The following is a 20,488-nucleotide window of genomic DNA, read 5'->3' as shown; positions in this document are numbered from 1 at the left end:
CCCAGCGCTCGTTCGACGTGCATGCATAGGGCTCGCTGCCCATCGCGGCCGTAACAGCGAGCAATCGCGCCTTGAGGTCCGGGTTCATTCTGCTAACTAGCAAAGAAACCCGACGCTGCCGACGCACGCTGCTCCTCGGGAGTGCGACAACCGGAAGTCGTAAACCGAACGTCAGCGAATGACGTATTCATGGGCGGTGCCCAGTCCCGGAGCTGTTTTCTTAATTTTTTTATGGTGCTCCGCGCGTACGAGTTGAGGGGGGAGAGGAGGAGCATGATTTTTAATCGCCTATAACTTCGTTGTTATTGATGCTAGCTCAAAAATTCTTGCGCTGGGGTGACGAGGGATGGAATGCCTATCTCTCTTCTGCTTTACGTAATCTCAATTAATTTACTGCATAGTCCCTTTAAGGTCTCCTTAAATTACGCACTCTTCATCGGCTGTGTTTCATGTCCTAGTGTGCTACTCAGCGAGGTTACTTTTATTATCATAATTCCTGGTTAGTGTAATGAAGTTTGCACTGCATATTTTTGCTTTTTTATGGTGTACAATTGCCAATTTGAGACTTGCCGCTTCGGCTCAGTGGCTTTAATGTTCGGCTGCAGGTCCCAAGGTCATGATTTCTTTAAAACAGCGCGAAAGACAGGGACACAGATAGAAAAGACACACACAGCGCTGACTTACAACTATATTTATTCATGGAAAAATACATGTATATATACATAAGGCAACGCGCGTACTTGGCAACGCGCGCGACACGTCATTAGGTTTTTTTCAATTTTTTGGCGCATTTTACCAGTTTGCCGCCTTCGCGCATCTTGCCTTATGTATATATACATGTATTTTTCCATGAATAAATATAGTTGTAAGTCAGCGCTGTGTGTGTCTTTTCTATCTGTGTCCCTGTCTTTCGCGCTGTTTTAAAGAAATCATGGTTCACCAACTAGCCTGCACGTCTACACTTGTAAACCCAAGGTCATGGGTTCGATTCCCTTCCGTGGCTTCTATGGCATAAAACACTTGTTGGCTGTGTGCGGTGTTGGCATACGTTGAAAAAAAACGACAATTTACAATTGCCTCGTGTTAGCAATAACCAGTACTAATCAGTTTTTTAAAAAATTTTTGCTGTTTTGTACATTTTTTTTTATATTTCAGTAGGTGTAGACATTTTTTTAATCTTGAATAACCTGCCTGTTCTGGTTCCGTGGCAGTGTTTCATCATGCTAGCTGCTTGCGTTTTTTGCTGCACCTTTCTATTTTATATTGTTTTTAGCTGTATGAGATGATGGTTTTAATGTGGTCCTATTTTTCATATGAATTTTTTATTTCGGTTGCTCGGCTACTGAGCTGGAAGACCAATTCTGGCTGTGGTGGACGCATTTTGACGCACATTAAATACAGAAGGCACCAGTGTGCTGTGCGGTGTCAGTGCATGCTGAAAAACCCCAGGGTTCTAAATTAATGCGGAGCCTTTGACCACGGCATCCCTCACAGGTCGCTTCAGGACATTAAACCCCACAATTGGCTGCTTTATTTCATTTGGTGTCGTCAGTTTTTTTTTTCGGCTTGTCGTGTGTTGTAATTGTGGTTCTTCTGCTTTGTGCTGCCCTGCTGCTGTGTCTTGTTATGCTGTTGGTTTTTTACCTTTGTTTTACAACTTAGTGTGCCATGCATCATTCTCGGCAATCTTTCTGATAGGCATGAAAAGGCATTCTCCTATCTTCTCTCGTCCTATACAGTTGGTTTTTGATTTGTGGTTCTGTGCTTATTTTATTTGTGGTACCTGTAAAGATACTTTTACAAGTACAAGGCTATAAATTTGTTTTTTTTTAGCCTTATCTTCTGGGGTGTGCTACAAAATGGATGGCATCTGCTCCCAAAATGTTGTCTGATGATGGCAGCAGTTATTAACCTCCAGTTCCCTGTGCAGGCAAATGCTGTTGTGCCGTGTGACTCTGGGCAAGTCATTTCTGCAGTTCAGTGCCATGAAGATGGCCCATGCTCCACCTGGCCACCACTCGGTCATAGGACGACCCAGTGTGGGGGGCCTCTCCTACCCTGAGTATGTTGTGTATCGCGGTGAGCAGGTAGGCAGTCTTGACACGAATCTCTTTGGTGTGCTTTGTGCTACACCTGATGCATGATATGTGCACAGAGAAGCAAAATTTTTCGCCTGCTTCCTTCTTTCTGTGTGGCTCGTGCTCGAGGGCAATGAACTGAAAAGGCTAGTGAAAAGAGGTTAGATGTCTGGACTTCTGAAAATGCAAAGAATCTTGCTGCTTGGTTTTAAAGCTTTTGTGTGTTTTTCATGCTGCGGGCATAGCCCTTGAGTTATATAATGTTGCTGTTGCAGCAATAAATTTCCTTCAGTTGATAATGTTAGCGCTGGTGTGGATCTTCCCTCTTCTATGTCCTGTCTATTGCGCTTCTGATGCTGTGTCATGTACCAACTGGCACAGATCATTCCTCTCATGTTTCTTGCCTCATTTTTTTCCAGCATTCAAAATTTTTTAAATTTTGACATCTGCAGTCAAGCTGCATCTGAACTGATGAACGTTGGATGCCATAGATTTACATGGGCATCGGTAGGGACCACAGCGGCAGTCTGAATTTTTGGATTTGTAAATTAAAGGGATCAATTTAAGTTTTTAAAAACTGTATCAGTCATGTAAAAACTGTATTTATCAATGCAAAGTACCAGCTGCCAGTTTGCGGAGATACGGTGGCTGCAACTGGCAAAGGACAGGGATAATTACAGAGACATGGGAGAGGCCGTTGCCCTGCAGTGGGCATAGTTAAGATGATGGTGATGATGGCCAGCTGCCAGAAATGGTGCAAGGTCACTCATTGCGAAACCTAGCCTGGCTGGTAAAGCATCCTAAAATGTTAGTGAGCATACTGCTCCATGGAATTATTTTGCATTTTGCATTTAATTTATCATATGTGTGTGCACATGCAGTTCTCATTTCTAGATGCGCATCACTGGTTCTAATTTCATCACAATCATCATCATCAGCCTGACTACGCCCACTGCAGGGCAAAGGCCTCTCCCATGTCTCTCCAATTAACCCGGTCCTTTGCCAGTTGCGGTCACCGTATTCCGGCAAATTTCTTAATCTCATCCGCCCACCTAACTTTCTGCCGCCCGCTTCTACACTTGCCTTCTCATGGAATCAGCTTCGTTACCCTTAAGGACCAACGGTTGTCCTGCCTTCGCATTACATGCCCCGCCAAAGCCCATTTCTTCCTCTTGATTTCGACTAGGATGTCATTAACCCGCATTTGTTCTCTCACCCACTCCGCCCGCTTCCGATCTCTTAACGTTACTCCTATCATTTTTCTTTCCATAGCTCGTTGTGTTGTCCTTAACTTAAGCTGAACCCTTTTCATTAGCCTCTACTTTTCTGCCTCATAGGTGAGTACCCGTAAGATACAGCTGTTGTATACTTTTCTCTTGAGGAATATTGGTAAACTGCCATTCATGATCTGAGAGAACCTGCCATATGCGCTCCACCCCATTCTTATTCTTCTAGTTATTTCCCTCTCATGATCCGGATCAGCTGTCACTACCTGCCCTAAGTACCGTATTTACTCGCATAATGATCACACCCCCGAATTTTGTTGGCAAAATTCAATTTTTTTCTATTCCCCGCGTAATGATCGCACCCTGAACTTTCCACTGCAATTTGTCGATGATATCGAGTCTAGCCGACGATGATAGTACTTGCCATCTGTCTGACAGATGGCATGTGCAGATGACCATCTTGCTCTGTCAGCATTGCAGCGGCTGCCACCTGTTGGTTCACCTGCGGTCACATGGGCAGTCTGAGTGTGGTTATGCTTAACCGCGGATACCAAACTTAACTGCGGTTATCTTGAGTTACGGTTGCCATTGTCGCAAGGCTCGCCACCGTTCTGGGTTGCGGTGCAACGAACAAAGTGACGTGGTGATCCGGCTAAACTTTCTTGTTCTCGTAAATAATAAGCCCTGGAATACGGGAATGTTAAAAATGAATCCTCCTTGGGGATCGCTGACCAGTGCTGAGTTGCTGGTAGGAGTAATAACTGCGATACAAGCTAGTTTTACGTTTGCAGCCGTGTTGCAGCGCAAGTGACCCGATCTGCTTTCACGCCAGCTCCGCTGCTAAGGCGTCGCTGAAATCGATCGTATATCTTTCTTTTAATATGAAACAATTAGGTTGTCAGTAAGGCAGCGCCATAAGTAGAACATTCATTATAGCGTTGGTCAATTCAAAAGTACTGTTTACTGTGGCTTCTATACAAAACAAGTTGGGCCTAGCGACGACTAGGGAGTACAGAGCGCCGTCGTCCGCCGCGCTCGCGGGTGGCACCATTGCGGTAAGCGCACGGAATCCGGTGTTTCGAGTGTCGCGAACGTGTCACCTAAGTACTACAACAGCGATGCGGCAGGAACCGACATTTTTCGGCATAACGGCGGTAAAATGTGTAGCTTGAGCGCCGCGGAACGTTGCCGTCATACACTGTGCTGCGCCTTCGGACGAGATCGAACGGTGCATGTAAGCGCCGGCGCGCAGCGCTATACACACTGCCTATTTTGATGCATTGCTCTTGAAACGTGATTTAGTGCTAAGAAAGTACGTTCTTGAAGTGGGCCAGCTCGTGCGCTTTTCGCACTCTACCTTCTCGGTTAACGACGTAAGCTGAGGTCGCCGAGCTAGGTTTGCGATAAACGCGGATAGCGCGCCCGTGTGATAAGGGTAGTCTGCCTGCAACTTGTGTGCGTTTTCAGTGTTCAAAATTTTTTGAAAAAAAAAGTGCGATCATTATGCAAGTAAATATGACTAATCCCTTATCACTTCCAGCACCTTGCTACCAATAGTGAACTGCTGCTCTCTTGCTAGACTGTTGCACATTACTTTGGTTTTCTGCATGTTAATTTTAAGACCTACCTGCCATTCTAACTTGCTTGTTTTAATTACATTGAAATATAGTTATCAGTATGGCCCACATTTTCATTGTCAGGCCATTACATGCGTAATGCCAGAACACCAAAACTAGCTGTAGTGCTGATATCTCCTGCTGCATTGCAAATGCATTAACGCCTACCATGTGCAGTTTCCCATATTCTTTTCACTCAGTCATTTAGGAGAGATGTTTCTGAAATCAGAGTAGGGCTTAATAGCCGCACTGCTGAGAAAAGAACTTTGGCCTAAGTGTGTGCCCATAAAATTTACCCCTGTGAACATCTCGACTTAACTGATGCATCATCTTTGAATAAAAGGTGTTGGAGCGCAGCCACTGCTTGCATGCTTTTGAGGATCCCTCAAACATTTCATAACAGCACTCGACTCACTGAAGGTCGCACACTTCACTTCACTTCACTTCACTTCACTTCACTTTATTACCTTAAAGGCCCCCAGGATTGGGGGTATTACATAAGGGGTGGGGTACATTGAAAAATCAGATAGAGTAAACAAAGAAAAAATGTAAGGTACAAATATTATTCGCTGTTAAAGGTAGCAGCTAAACAGTTCGCAAATGCTGATGGGCAGGTGATTGCGGTGATGTCGTGTGGAAGGCTGTTCCAGTCCTTGGCTGAGCGTGGAAAGAATGACGATGCAAATGTAGTTGTACGCGTACATGGCCGGGCTACTTGAAGGGATGACCAATGCGGAGGGAAATGCGTGCCGGCAGATTGATGTAGGGCGGACGACGAAGTGAGCTGAAATAAAATTTGTGAAACAAGCACATACTAGTAATACGTCTACAAGCCAGGGATGTTAAGCCTGCCTCTGCTTTTAGTGATGATATACTGACATTATATGAATAGCACGAATGTATGAATCTTGTGGCTCGATTTTATACTCATTCTAGGGAATTTATTAGATAATTTTGGTTAGGGCTCCAAATGGCAGAAGCATATTCTAATTTAGAACGGGCAAGTGATTTGTAGGCAAGTAACTTTAGGCTTTGTGGCGCATGACGTAGATGTCGTTTTAAGAATCCAAGGCTTCTGTTAGCAGATGATATGATTTTAGTGACATGCGCGTTCCAGGTTAGATCATTGGACAATGTTACTCCGAGGTATTTGTAAGTCTGAGCTAATTCTACCGTGACGTGTGAGATTTTATAGGAAGAGAGGACAGGATTACGTTTTCGGTGAAATGACATGAGTTTGCATTTATTGGGGTTTAGTTGCATGAGCCATTTGTTACACCAGTCCTGTACGCTGATTAAGTCATTCTGGAGGGCGAACTGATCAGAGGCGTTGTTGATAGTGCGATAGACGACACAGTCATCGGCAAAAATACGGACGTTACAAGAAACATGCGTTGGAAGGTCATTAATGTATGTTAAAAATAATAGCGGACCAAGGACTGATCCTTGCGGGACACCTAATGTTACAAGAAGAGAACTAGAGGTTTGATTATTAACGTAAACAAACTGGGTGCGGTTAGCCAGGAATTCGCTTATCCACTGTAATATGTTAGCATGAAGGTTTAACCAGGAAAGTTTTAGTAGTAAGCGTTTGTGGGGTACTTTGTCAAATGCTTTCGCGAAGTCCAGGAATATTGCGTCAGTTTGTAGGTTACAGTCAAGGTTCACATGCAGGTCGTGGATGAAAATAGCCAACTGTGTATCGCAGGATAGGTTCTTACGGAAGCCGTGTTGAGCAGGATATGCTCCAGTGCTACCTGTGGAAAGTGATTGTGCAAACAGTTTTGATAGATATGCTGCGGAAGCATGGCGAGTATTTTTTAGGAACTTGGAGGTGATATCATCAGCACCCGCAGAAGAGGACATCTTGATATTTTCAATAATAAATATAATGCCGTGCACAGAAAAGATGATTGAAGGCATATGCTAACTCAAGTTGTCAGTTACGGTATAAAGTGGCATATCAGTTTCGTTGGTGCGTCGTCGTCACCGATGTATACGTATGTGAGCACGATTACCATTTTGTTTTGCAGTCTGCAACTGCCCTCGGTAGTTTCCTTTGCACCCACAGAGCCTATTTCTACTGTATGCATGCTTTGCAACAGGACTTAGCCGCACGCAATGCAGCGTAGAACATCTGCCTTTCAGTGGGGGGTTTGGGTTTCGGGAGTTTCATTTGAGATTTACTGAGCAACACACCCACCTTTTTGCGCAGAAAAAAAAAAAAAAAAATTATCCGGGGTTTAACTGCTCAAACTGTTGTGTAACGTGCGAATGCACGGTGATGTAAATGGTGAAACCACAAGCGACACCATAGCGGTGATGCGGCGTAAGTCTCAAAGCTGTGAACTACTTTTTGAGGGTGGCCCTGACCAAATTTTTGGAAATCACCCTGGTCAAATTTGAAGGTTGCCATCGTGTCGGACACGGTCAGTTATGGTTGGACATCGATTTTGGTCCAAATCGTCCAAGGTTGAATTTCGGGGGTGACCCGGGCCAAATTTTGGCAATCGCCCCAGGCCAGATTTGGAGGTCACTATTGCGTCGGGCGCACCCAGTAATGATTGGAAATCGATTTTGCTCCGAATTTGTCAAGGTCAAATTTCAGGTATGGCCTGGGCCAAGTTCTTTGGCGTCACAGGGCAATGTACAAGCAAGATGCAAGATGTACAAGCTAGATTTTTGCTCAGCTCTGATGATCGTATGAGTGCGTTCGCATTAAAAGTTGGTAGCGATCAATTCGTCTTGCTTCGTTTCTCTTTAGTGACCCCTGAAGTTCGAGCTGCATGAAAATCTTTATGCACTGAAAGGTTTTCAGAATGCTTTGCTGCAGTAGCAATTTCGTTCAGATGGACTTTGTTGTTGCAGGGTTTTTCTGTATTATAGTGTGGTACCTAGAGTGTGGCAGCCAGCATGACATCATAACACAGGTGTTTCAAAGCAGGGCTCCTGGGACACCACAGCTGTGCAGAATTGTGCCTCTTATTTCCCATGCCGTGAATTGGTACTTGAGCTGTAAAAAAGAGAGGGGTGGGCTGGAATCCAAGCAGAAGAAAGACGCTTGGATGGATAGACCTTTTCCAACCTGATTGCCCCCATATTGCACGCTGAATTGCTTTTTTCACCCAGAACTAGCGTTGCCTTATTGTTCACTATGCTGCGTGCCCCTGCTGCAGGCACAGTGGATCGGTGATGCAGAGAGTAGCCCATTAAGCAGTATGGCGGCAGTCACATTGGAAAGATCTGTAGGTGACATTTTATTGCACCTGTGCTTATATGTCTGTTTTTTTTTTTTTTGCATTCGTTTCAGGCATACCCAGAGTACCTGATATCCTATCAGATTGAGAAACCTCAGGATCATGTTGCGCTGGGGTCATAACAAAGGCTACAGACGGCAGCAACAGTTGATAAGCTGCGTCTTTGGCCCATCATTCACTGTTTGATTGACCTTAACCATTGTCCGGTTTCAAGTGTCAGCGGGTGAGCATGCTGCCTCAGTGGTCTGATGCTGCATGAAACTTTGTCACCGTAGTTTTACTTTGCTAATGTGGCTTCCGTTGTGACTCAATGGTTCTGGTGCTCGGCTGCAGACCCAGAAGAAACGGGTGTGATCTCGGCCACGGTGGTCGGATTTCGATGGAGGCGGAATTATACAGGCCCATGTACTGTGTGATGTCAGTGCACGTTAAAGAACCCCAGGGGGTCGAAATTTCTCGAGCCCTCGACTACGGCGTCCCTCATAGTCTTGAGTCGTTTTGGGACGTTAAACCCCCCATAAACCAAACCTTTTTTTTGCTAATATTTTCTTCTTGTCTGAAAGATTTAGGACAGGTTTCATGTCCCAAATCTACCATGAGGTTGCATCATTCTTTACAAAAACGTGATGCGCTCTGAAACTTTGTCATGCAGAACATCATTTCATCATATATGATGGATTCTTGAAAATAATTGTAAAATTGTAAGTGAAGTAAGCGGTTTGCAACGAGAAGTGACATTGGAACCGGATTATGGTTATGCGTTCTTGCCTTTTTAGCTGAGAGGCGTGCTTATTTGCAATATGGTTAATGTCGTGATAAAAATAGGTTTTATTTTGTTACGCTTCTCTGAAGCGACTCATTGTGGTGTGGTGTTTGCAATGTGATAGCTTTAATTCCTTCATGTATATATAGTTCTCCATGCACTCATGCCTGCTCCTAGAGTTTACTGTTTGTGATGTGTGTGCCATTTGTAGACTTGGGCCTCCTTGCTGCAATGATTCTACTTGCAGAGTGCATCTACTGCTTGGGTAAAATTAGAGCAATGTGGCATATTTCTCCCTCATCATCCCCAGGCTGCCCCTTTTGTGGAAAGAAGCCTCCAAGTGACCTCATCTTTGTTCACTTGCTCTGCATTTTAAATGGCATGTTAGGCTTTTATTGTCTTATTTAGTCCACGTCACAAACATTTTGTGACAAGACAGTTCTGTTTTAAGGACTGGGTCTTGATTCCTCACTATCCGAAGCCCAACAGGATGCAGCTGCCATAGTCACCACAGAACTATGAACCCAGAAGAAACAGGCCATTCGGATAGATGTTGTTTAATCTGCTGTGTTGGCTCAGTGGCACTCACCTGCTGATCCAAGGTCATGGGATCACTTTTGGCAAATGATGTAGGCACACATCGAACAGCTCTGGTTGGTTGAAATTAGTCTGAAGCCCTCCGCTATGGCATCTCATATAGCCCACATGTAGCTTAGGGGTGTTGAACCATTTTTGCTATCGGACCGTAGATTTGGAAGCGAAAGCTTCACTACGGGGCCTCGTGCTTCGATCGCCGGGTGCCTAGTTTTCACCTTCAAATGGCCTTGAGCTTCGAACGCACAGGAAAGGTGCATAACTGGCCCCCTGGGACAGTGGACGCCTTAGTCGCGCTTTAAGCTCTGAAACACATGGAACGGGAGCTTGGAAAGGCGCATAACTGCCCTCTTGGAACAGTGGACGCCTCAGTCGTGCTTCAAGCGTCGTGGCGGTAGTGACAGATGTGCGCTGCATGCGTTGGTTGTGGCAGAAACGCGGCACATCGGCGTTCATTGTATTCATCGTTGTTGGCATTGACAACGTTTTACACTCTGATCATTTTAAGGAAAGGAAGTGTGCATAACTGGCTCCCCGGGTCAGTGGATGCCTGAATCACGCTTATAGGTACAAGGGGTGGTGAGAGAGAGAGATGTGGGCTGCATGCGTTGTGGCAGACACGTGGCGCTGCAGCCATAGGCCGCAGCATTCATTGGATGAGCAAACTCTCGTTTTCAACCATTAACTGCCACCTGCCAGGGTGGGTGCGCTGCCTGTATCCAGTGTCCGGAAGGCACTCAACGTTACTGACACCCAGCCTTGTATAGTTGCCTGATATGCCATATATGTTTTGCTCTCTAACCAGGTTCAGCAGTAGTTGAACTGCAGATAATTTTTTATTTGTCGAGCACATGCTGGAAGCCCCCCTTCCTCTATGCGGTGCCTTTTTTGTTTTTTTAATACTATGGCCATGATGGCAAAAACTGTCCGGCATTTGTGTGAAGCCTCGGCCTGCCACCTGCTATAACACTGGCTAGAACGGAACATGGCCTGTAATGAAACACCGGCAGTAGCAACTTGTTAAGGACACTGCAGCGATGGGTGATAGTGATTGGATTCTAGTGACTGTAGTGGCACAGTTCGTGCCCCAGGCTGCAGAGCAATAGCACAAAGAAGATTGTTCTCACATTTCCTCCACATTAATCTCCCTCTTCAATCGTGTTTTTAATTTTTTTCTTAAGCCACTTTTAGGTTGACCCGATTTGTCTGCACACTTGCTGCATCACTTGGTCAATAATTTCTTCAGGGCTGTGAACACCCATTGCACTTCAGCGTTTTTTTTTTTTGCCGAAGTAGGTACTGAGTGCAACACGAGTTCTTGGACCAAAGTGGAAGTGCAGCTAAAAGGCAGCAAGGCATTATGCATAGGTTTTGGAGAATGTATGACTGCTGTCCTAATTTATACAATGACAGTTCTTTCATGAAAGGAGGAGGTGGATAGCTGTTAGTGGCCTCAGGATTCTACTCCTGAGCAGTCAAGTCGAGCTGTAATGGCAGCATTTAAGTGTGTATTTGTAATACATGCAAGGATAGGGGTAAGAAATCGGACAGTTTCCTGGGGCTGGTTGGTGGAAGCAATTTGCCATGACCTGCCCTGTGAAATCTCTCTACGTGATTGTTGGTGGCATGCAGCTGGGTGCAGTGTGGTGGTGGGGCCATGGGGAGCAGACACCCAGGCTTGCACTTGCTAATTCATTTTCAAAGAAGTGGCAGAGTGCTAGTGCCCGGCTGCTGCACTTGCCAAATTGCAACCAGACTTTCACACTTAGAAAGCAGTGCTTTTAGAGCACAGCTCTTTGGCGCTCGTTCCTGCATTTCGCGGCATCGCCATTGTCCCTCGTAGCCAGCGCTGCTCTAGTTGCGCGCACTCCTGGCGCCATTGCCTGCGACCTCCCGATAACTTAATTGCTCTCTTCACTCCTGGCGTCTCTCATAGCCTCAGTCATAGCCTTGGGACGTTGAACCCCACAGAACCAAGCCACTCCTCCTCCTCCTTTAAGCCACCCCCGTGCAGAGGCAATCAGAGCGCCGGATCGGATCTCGATGTGTGCACCGCCTGCCTATATAGATAGTTTATTCTCTGCCAGTTCTTCCTGAGCCCTGAGCGAGGCAACCGGTGGAAGTCCTTCGTCTGCCGCTGCTGCTAAACGAGCTGCCAGAGCAGAGGCCCAGCGCCATCGCCGTGAGAATCCAGAGGTGCGTGCCGCCGAAGCTGAAGCTTACCGTCACCGCGGTTGAATTCTTTGCCTCAATCTGTTGAAAAGCTGAAACAGCTGATGAGCTGCACTCAAATTTCGCGTTAGAAAGTAATGTAATTGCCGGCAATTTTTTAGACACTACAGTAAAGGTATGGTAATGAAACTGGCCCGTGAGTGAGCTTTCAGTGTTTCCTTATATCATAACGAGGGTCATCATGTGACATAGTTTAATTGGTACTGTTTTAAAGTGTAACAAGTGGTGGTATGTGGTGTTCTATAGGAAGAGGATGGTCCTGGGAAAGGGTGTAGCTTTCAAATACACATACATGAAACATACCGAAAAAAACCACGTATAATGCAGACCCGCATACGATACGAGGTGTAATTGAGGATAGCAAGAACGAAAAAAGAAAAGTTTTCATCCATACATAATGCGAGTAAGGAAAAGCACTCAGCTTGAAGGTGTTTGAGAAGTCGCAGGCACCAAATATCTGGCAGATACAGATCTGGGCACCATGCTCATGCCTACTCATGTCCTCTACCACAAGCATGCACAGACCGGTTCTTGCATATGCACGGATGCGTAGGGCTTCGGAAGTGTCTGTAGTCGGAGCTTTAGTTATTGTCATCGAGTGTACTCTCTTCCGAAAGGCCCTTCTCAGAGATCCATAGAAGCACGTCTTCGGTACCGTCGAGCGTGTTCGATATTCCACATTTCTTGAAATCACAACCGGCAAACTTCTCGGGAATGCTGGCCCAAGCGTCCGCGATCCAACTGCACAGAGTGGCTGTAGTAACTGCAGGCTCTCCCCACCTCATCCAGACCATGTAGCAGCGTTTGATGCGGTGCCGATGCTCTCGGCAGCTACAATTACTTCCCTTTTAAAAGCAGCCAAGGACTGCTTTCGCGGTCCAGGTACCATGGGAGGTGTGATCATCCTGGACATCGCAAGGTCAAGTGAGAGTTGTGAACTAGCGTCGAAATCGAAACTAACGACCTACGCCACCACTAAGCTCCTTCTCTTGCTCAGAGCATTGTGGTGGTGGCATTTGATATCAACGAAACTGGAACTGCGGCTTTTGGTCAGAAATTGTTTGGACCAGCATGTAATACGAGGTGGAAATTTGACATGCTAAAATCTGGAAAACAATGCAGTATTATACACTGGGTTTTACGGTACACAGATCCACACATAAATGCCACATTTGTCATCCAAGACAATACGTCACCATGCAGAGTTTCCACATCGACAAATTCCTGTTTCTTGCTGCTTTGTGTGGTGGCAGCATATAGAAGGGGTAAAAGACTGCAGGAAGTTGTGCAGCATGTCTTCGCTTGCAGCCTGTTATCCCTCACAGTAAGATGACCAATTGGGACGAATCTTGCTGCACAGAAAGGAAACTGGCCGTCTTGCATTGTGGCTGAATCCTGTGGCTGTTTTGTTCTTGTCCATGCACAGTTATGACAGAGTGTGCATCCTAAATCCACTGCTCACGCATCACCGCACTCTACAGCTCTGGTACAGCATGACACGTGGTTGTGTTCCAGGTGTCGGAACAAATCCCACCATGGCATACTCCTACGACGCTGCAGCTTCATGCTTCCAACAGGAGGGAAAGGGAAATTTAGTGTGGAAGGTTAGTTGCTCGGTGTGTCTTGGGGGTGGTGGCTGTAACAAGTGTGGGAGCTCACCGCCTGGGTATGCAAAATTTTCAAACGATGGCTGGCTCAGGGGCCTGACTCCTTTGTATGACTGCTTTTAACCACTGCCAGTGGCATTTTTGGGGTTTTCCTGCAGGGTGTCTCAGTAAATTTTCATGAGTGGAGCCTCGCCAAACTTGATACTCATCCTACTTTTAACCCTTTGCTTCTGCCATGCATATGCAAGGGCACAGCACAACCTGCGTTGCTGGAAAGACGATCACAAATGTCGAGCAAGTAATCTTGATTCTATCGCCAGCATCAGCCATAAGACCTCAGTTGCTTGGTGAAATCAGTGGGTAGGAGGTGACGGGAGTTTATGGCAGAGGAATGTACAACCGAAGAATCTAGAGGGCGGAGGAATGTGCAGCCTCAAGGTGGTTCCAAGCTTGTGCTAAATCATACAACTTTTTTTCTGGGATTTGGCGCTAAAAATTTGTGTAATGCTTTCTGCTATGCTATCATGTGAAGGTATTTCACGATCGAAATGGTGCCATTGACAATTCCGAGACGTATTTGGGATGGAGCTGCAGCGCATAGAGTATGTAGCCGATGTAAACAACCAAATACATCTCATTGACGAATATTTCCTTGCAAGCTTTTGAATTTCAAAGCCAAGGCTCAAGCAGCGTCTCAAGTACTCTTGAGTCCTAGTCCTCACCTTGCAGATCAAGTCATACTTTCAGTGTCATCTAAAAGCTTAGGGCTGCTGTTGTCCTCATCCCTGTCACTGCCAAAAAGCAGGGCATTTTCAGCGCCCTTGAAGCTTTGGTCTTCCTACGACGTTGTGGTCGTGTTCAAAAGAAGCAATGAGAAAATTTTTTTTCTCCACTATATTTTTTAGTCTATACCTAGTTGGCAACTGGTGTCGTCTGGTGGGAACACTACTATCCAAATATTAGCAGCCTAAGCATGTAGTGCCATCTGTTGATGCATATTTTAAGACTCCAAATCATCGTCTTTGGAGGCAAATGGGTCAACTTCCCTCTTGTGACATACAGTAGACTCCCTTTGATCCATATATTTTTCTATATAAAATGTTTATTTCACAATTCAGAATTATCCTTTTATTGGTGGAAATATTTTCCTCGACATCGACTTTTGAGCCGTCCTTCAATGCAGGATACTCGGCACATTTGCTACCTGTTACGTGTGGTAAATCTTCAAACATTTGACATCAACTTTAAAATCGCATTTGTCATCACACACGGTAGTTTTCTTATGACAGTGCGCAAAAATTATTTGTTTTCCATGGAGAAGTGCAATGTAGTCGATGGGGTTGAATTTAAATGGTGTCCAGAGAAGACATGGATTTTTGTGAACACACGCAATGCACAGAACTGAACACACACAATGCAACCCTTGCACAGGAGAAGTTTAAACTCTCTTGAAAAGCTTTTACACAACAAACTTTTATGGAGCTACTGCTCAAAAAAGTGGCATCCAACATGCAGGACACTGCGCATATATGGGTTAAAGGTGCACAAAAGAGGAATCTGAGCTTGTCTTTTTACCATGGGAGCTCGGTCTACATGTTCCGAGCATTCTTAGAAACTTGGAATTATTCTCCTGTGCAGCCGATTTACCTAATTTAAATCGGATTAAATGTCCCGGCTCCCACCTTTCTTTTTTTTTTTTTTTGAACTCTCCGCTGAAGGTAGGAGGAGTCAACCAATGCGAGGAGTGCCTCTCAAGCAGTCACATAGCGACTTCGCTTTCATTTCAGAGTGCAGCTCTTTGGTGCCCGTTTCTGCATTTCGCGGTGTCGCCATCGCCATTGTCCCTTGTAGCAAGCAGTGGACACCTTAGTTGCACTTTAAGCCGCGAAACCAATGCAGCGGGAGCTTGGAAAGCAGAGGGAAGGCGCATAACTGGCCTCTTGGAACAGTGGACACCTAGTCGTGCTTTAAGCTATGTGGCGGTAGTGACAGATGTGCGCTGCATGCATTGTCATTGACAACGTTGTGGCAGAAACACGGCACTGAAGCCATAGGCCGTCGGCGTTGACAACGTTTCACACTCTGATGATTTTAAGGAAAGGAAGTGCGCATAACTGGCTCTCTGGGTCAGTGGACGCCTGAATCATGCTTATAGGTACGTGGGGTGGTGATAGAGAAATGTGGGCTGCATGCGTTAGCGCTGACAACGGGGAGCGAACTCTCGCGATCAACCATTAACTTCCACCTGCCAGAGTGGCAGGGCGGGTGGGGACTTTAATGTAGATATAACGACAAACAAACAGGAATTCCTTACCACTCATGTGGGAGAACATCCTGTTCCTCTCGCTCATAACGCCTCCCATAGCTGTGACAACCTCGCGGAATACTTGCATAGACCTCGTTTTTGAGAACCAGGCATTGGTGCAGCAAGTCAAGCATATATCCATCTATTTCTCCGACCACAAAGCTTCCTTCATGACAATTAAGAATTGTTAGTGGAGTGTTTCTTGAAGAAGGAAAATGTGTAAAAAATAACAAGTTGTCAGTAATTGTACATACATGTCTTGCTCGAATTCTTTGCCGCAATCTATCGAAAAGCTGAAAGAGGCGATGAGCTGCGCAGTTTCGCATTAGGAGGTGACGGAATCGTCGGCAATTTTTTGTTTTTGTTTTTGAGCTTTCCGTGAATAAATTGATCCAGTCAGATACAACATAGTTGCAAATCAGGCCCACGAAAATAAAAATACATGTGGACTCTTTGCTTTTGCTGATCACTACTTATCACTCCACCGATGACAGAGCGGAAAGCCGACACAGGACTGGCTGAAAGGCACTCCATGTGTTGGTTGACTCCTCCTACCATTAGCGGGGAGTTGAAAAAAAGGCGGGTGCCAAGACGTTTAATCGGATTTAAATTAGGGAAATCGGCCGCACAGGACAATAATTCAAAGTTTCTAAGGATGTTCGGAACGTGTAGATCCTGCAGTAAAAAGACGAGTTCAGGGTCCTCTTTAGTGCACCTTTAAGAGAGACTCGGTTAAGGCAATTGGGAGGGAGCTGTGCCTTTGTGCCTGCCCTGGTGCAGAGATGTGACATGGTGAGATCTCGGTGTCGTGCATGCATCGCGAGGTGTGCATTGCCTCGGACAGGCTAAAATGCACCTGCTGGTTGACTTGGCGCCTAAACACTTCGGGGCCGCATTTTCAACTGACACAGAGTCAGAGCACTCGTTATCGTGGCACACAGATAGCCTGACTGCGCGTGCATTACCTGCGGTGGACGGAAAGGCACATGGTGCAGTTTGTAGATAAGAGTGGCGTGGCTGTCCAGCTCTATGCCAGAGGTGCACAAATAGCGGGAGACAGCGAGAAAATAAGCTGAAAAAAGAAAACTAAACCAATGCAGTTTTCATGTAGGATAATGTAAGCTTGTAACATGCCCTCAGTCTTCAGCTTCATTAAACGGCCTTCAGTGAATGCTGAGTCTTCAGTAAATGGCCTGTTTGCAGTTATTCTTTCTCTGCAAGGCAATTCATTGTTTGTCTTGTAACTTATATTTGAGCACACCTAGCATGTTCACTTATCTTTTGGGGGGGGGGGGGGGGGGGGGGGGGGTCACTTCATTTGAGGCGAACTTCTGATAAGACGAACACGTTTTCATGGGTCCTTCGAGTTCATCCTGAAAGGAGTCTGTTGCATTTTCATGGCAACGATACTTGGTGTTCAATTAGGCTTTCTGTCTTAAGAAATCATGATTCAATCTTTTAAAGTGCATTTCATCACGTAAACTGTGCCGCAAAGTGAGACTGGACGTAAGCTCGTATTTTGTGTTGGCATGGTGCACAACAAGCAAACAAATCCAAATTCACTATGAAGAGAGCGGCCCCATGTTCCCCACTGAGGCAACCAGGAAGGGTAAGGGAGAAATCTGACCTCTTTTGGCCTCGTTTTACTTGGTGACTAAATAGAATTGCTCCATCAAATGGGCCTTTGTGTTTCCTTAGCAGTTAAGTATCAGCATAATGTGGATGGGAGGCCTATTGTACACTATTATGTAATCTTGTTCATATGTAATGATGTGGCATGTTTATTCTGGCTATGGCTTGGTTGTTTTTAGCGTATGGACTTCATGCAGCACACATATTCACAGTGTCCACTGGTGTAGAAAGCAGGGGAAAAAAAAAACGAATTTGTTTTGGAAATTGCTGTTGTATAAATTGCCCCAAATGAAAGCAACACAGCAATGTGAAATATGCGTCTTTAAGCCTTCAGTGACAGCAAACTTGTGTTTTCACAGTACCCTTGCCTGTATGCATTGGTATAGCTGTGGGCAGTTGATGAAAGTAATGCAGTGGTTACTCTCATCCCAGCCACCACTGCCTCTGAAAGTGTGACCAACTGAGAACAGCAAAACTGACTCTACTGATAGCCATGGCAATAAGCATTGTCTATTTTACCCAGTCTGAGCAACACCTGGCCATTGTTGTTGCTGTGGGAAAAATCTCTTTGTCAGGTGGCAGTGCAAACGCACATGCTTCACTTGAGGTATGAAAAGGAAGCATGTGCAGTATTGGATTATTCCCATGGCAGACAGAAATGTACTGATGCTTTACTTAAGAATACAGCTCAATAGAAACAAGGACAAGTCAAGCAAAGGATATAAACACAAGCGCTGACTTACGACTAATTTTTTAGTGAGCAAAATTTACTCGTTGTATAGGAAAGCATGGCAGTCGCATGGTGTAAAGCGCCATAAAAGCGATAAAAGACATAACAGGTGATAAGGCTACAAGACAATGAAATCTTAAAAGGGATGGTACAAAAAAATATAATCAAGCACACTGGATGGCTACTTAACAGTTAATGCCACATCGTGTAAAGAGCCATAAAATCAATAAAAGACCTATAACAAGGTGGAAAGGGTAAAAACGATAGTTTGACAAAATGAACTGCCATGCTTTCCTGCATATTGTGTACGTTTCACTAAATAAAAACTTGGCTGTCAGCGTTCCTTTGTTTGTCTTGTCTGTGTTACTGCTGCACTGTGTTCTTAAGTATGTGCAACCAATTAGCCAGCCATTACATATTAAGTTTTACCCTGTAATGAAAGGCATGGAATATGTATAGTTTGTCGGGGTTTAAAGTCCTGAGGCTGCATGTGGGCTATGGGAGACAGCTGAGTAGAGGGCTGCAATTAATTTCAACCACCTGTGGTTTTTTTTTAATGTGTACCGACATGGCACAGCACACCGGCATTTTTGTATTTCGGCCCTATGAACTAGGGAGGTGCCAGTACAGGTGGAACAAATCGCGTGCCTTCAGTAAGGCAATTCATTGAATACTTAACTAGCCATAGCTCCCTTCAAGCAAGCTCAGTGTTCTTGCTGCTAAGTGCATTTGGTGAATTTACAATCTACATGCTTTGGTACTAGTGGCATTATGGTAGCACCACTAGGTACTGGGCGTCCTTGTTTAGTGTGTATCATTTTATTTATTTGTGTGGCATTGCAGTCATTCACTTGGGCTGTATGATCATGCAGCACCACACCTGCCCCACAGCCAGTAAGTGCTTTTTCAGGATGCGCTGGAAAGTTTTGAGACTGTAAATTATGTGAATGAGCAGCTCCTTGTTTAATCGCAGTCATGTAATCCTGTTACAAATTAGCGCCGATGACAGAGCGGCGAGCCGCCGCGGGACTGGGTGAAAGGCACTCCACGCGTTGGTCAACTCCGCCCACCGTACAAGGGAGAATTAAAAAAAAAAAAGGCGGGAGCCGGACGTTAATTCGATTTAATTAGGGAAACCGGCCACACAGGGCGATAAATCGAAGTTTCTAAGAAAGCTCGGAACGTGCAGATTGAGTTCCCGCGGCAAAAAGACAAGTTCAGATTCCTCTTCAGTGCACCTTTAACAGTGCATTTTAAGCCAGTGAATGGGAAAAAAACCAGTTATGAGATGCCATTTTTATGGCTATTGCTCATTTATATTTGAGTTGCCAAGTGGTTCTTCCAGATGCTACCTTCACCCACAGTAGGGTGGTTCAAGGGGAACTCAAGTTTCAACTTGTTCTCACAGAAATTTTCGATGAGTGATAATGGCTGCCAAGGTGGCAGTTTGAGCGACTAAGTTCAACAGAATGGAAAGTTGTGGTACTTGGATTCTGTTTATGATAAATAGGTGGGTGCAAACGTTGCAAAAACACAGGAGGAGGACCACAGGACAGGCGCCATTTTCACAACTGGTTTATCGGAAAGGAAACGAGCTCTTAAATGTGAAAAGATGCCAGAGCCAGCAACAGAAACAACTTTTCGCATCTAAGAGTTCAGTTCCTTCCCAATAAACCAGTTGGTTGGTTTGGTCAGTTTATGGGGTTTAACGTCCCAAAGCGACTCAGGCCATGAGAGACGCCATAGTGAAGGGCTCCGGAAATTTCGACCACCTGGGGCTCTTTAACGTGCACTGACATCGCACAGTATACACGGGCCTCTAGAATTTCGCCTACATCGAAATTCAGTTGTGAAAACGGTGCTTGTCCTGTGGTCTTCTTTCTGTGTCTTTGTAATGTTTGCGCCAACCTTTCATCATGTACAACCAAGTATTTGTTCTTGCTCTGTGGAAGCACAGGACAAAACATCGTGCACAATTTAAAACATGGTATCTTGTAATTAACCTGGTTTTCATTTTTTTATTTTTGGAAATCTAGGAGACTTTTCTTTGTGTTTATTTCAGAACACTTTTCTTTTTAGGGAACATTGCTTTTGACGAAAGGATTGCTGACTTTTTTCAGTAATTTAATGTGGTAATCTTGCGTGGTGAAAAGTTACTTGAAGTCTATCTTGCCATTTTTGTCAGCATGAACAGTGCAAATGGTAATACTTGGAGCTGCGCTTGTAGAAGGAATTACTGTCATCATTAAAAAAGTAAAAAGTAGTTTAAGGAGACAGCTTGTAGGCAAAAGCACAAATGGAAGTTTACTTCTACGAACAAGGTTGACATGTTTTTGTTGGGTTTTCTCACTGGGTTGAACGAGAGGACAGGGCATTATATGGTTTGTGTGTGTATGCCAGCGATAGAAATGCCACTCAATCATTGCAGTAGCCAGCACATGCAGTTGT

The 20,488-nt window shown here is 45.1% G+C and overlaps 1 protein-coding gene across 10 annotated transcripts in view; it reads left to right on the top strand.

Annotated features, from left to right (window-relative positions):
- Positions 1 to 20,488, top strand: part of Tnks (tankyrase) — a 242,880-nt gene that overhangs the window by 208,146 nt on the left and 14,246 nt on the right. For 5 of the 10 annotated variants that reach the window (XM_089578278.1, XM_089578280.1, XM_089578279.1 and 2 more), the window contains 2 exons: positions 1,931 to 2,087; positions 8,231 to 16,965. In XM_089578278.1, the coding sequence (XP_089434404.1) occupies positions 1,931 to 2,087; positions 8,231 to 8,299 (226 nt within the window). In that variant the 3' untranslated portion in view covers positions 8,300 to 16,965. Of the gene's footprint in view, positions 1 to 1,930; positions 2,088 to 8,230; positions 16,966 to 20,488 lie in introns of those variants that run through there. The other 5 variants (XM_089578276.1, XM_089578275.1, XM_089578274.1 and 2 more) reach the window with 5 other exon arrangements.

The sequence above is a fragment of the Amblyomma mixtum genome, chromosome 3 (assembly GCF_055824585.1).
Source record: "Amblyomma mixtum isolate Tamu chromosome 3, ASM5582458v1, whole genome shotgun sequence".
Classification (NCBI taxonomy): domain Eukaryota; kingdom Metazoa; phylum Arthropoda; class Arachnida; order Ixodida; family Ixodidae; genus Amblyomma; species Amblyomma mixtum.
The sequence above is the reverse complement of the archived record's forward strand: the minus strand, read 5'-3'. Positions and strand labels throughout refer to the sequence as shown.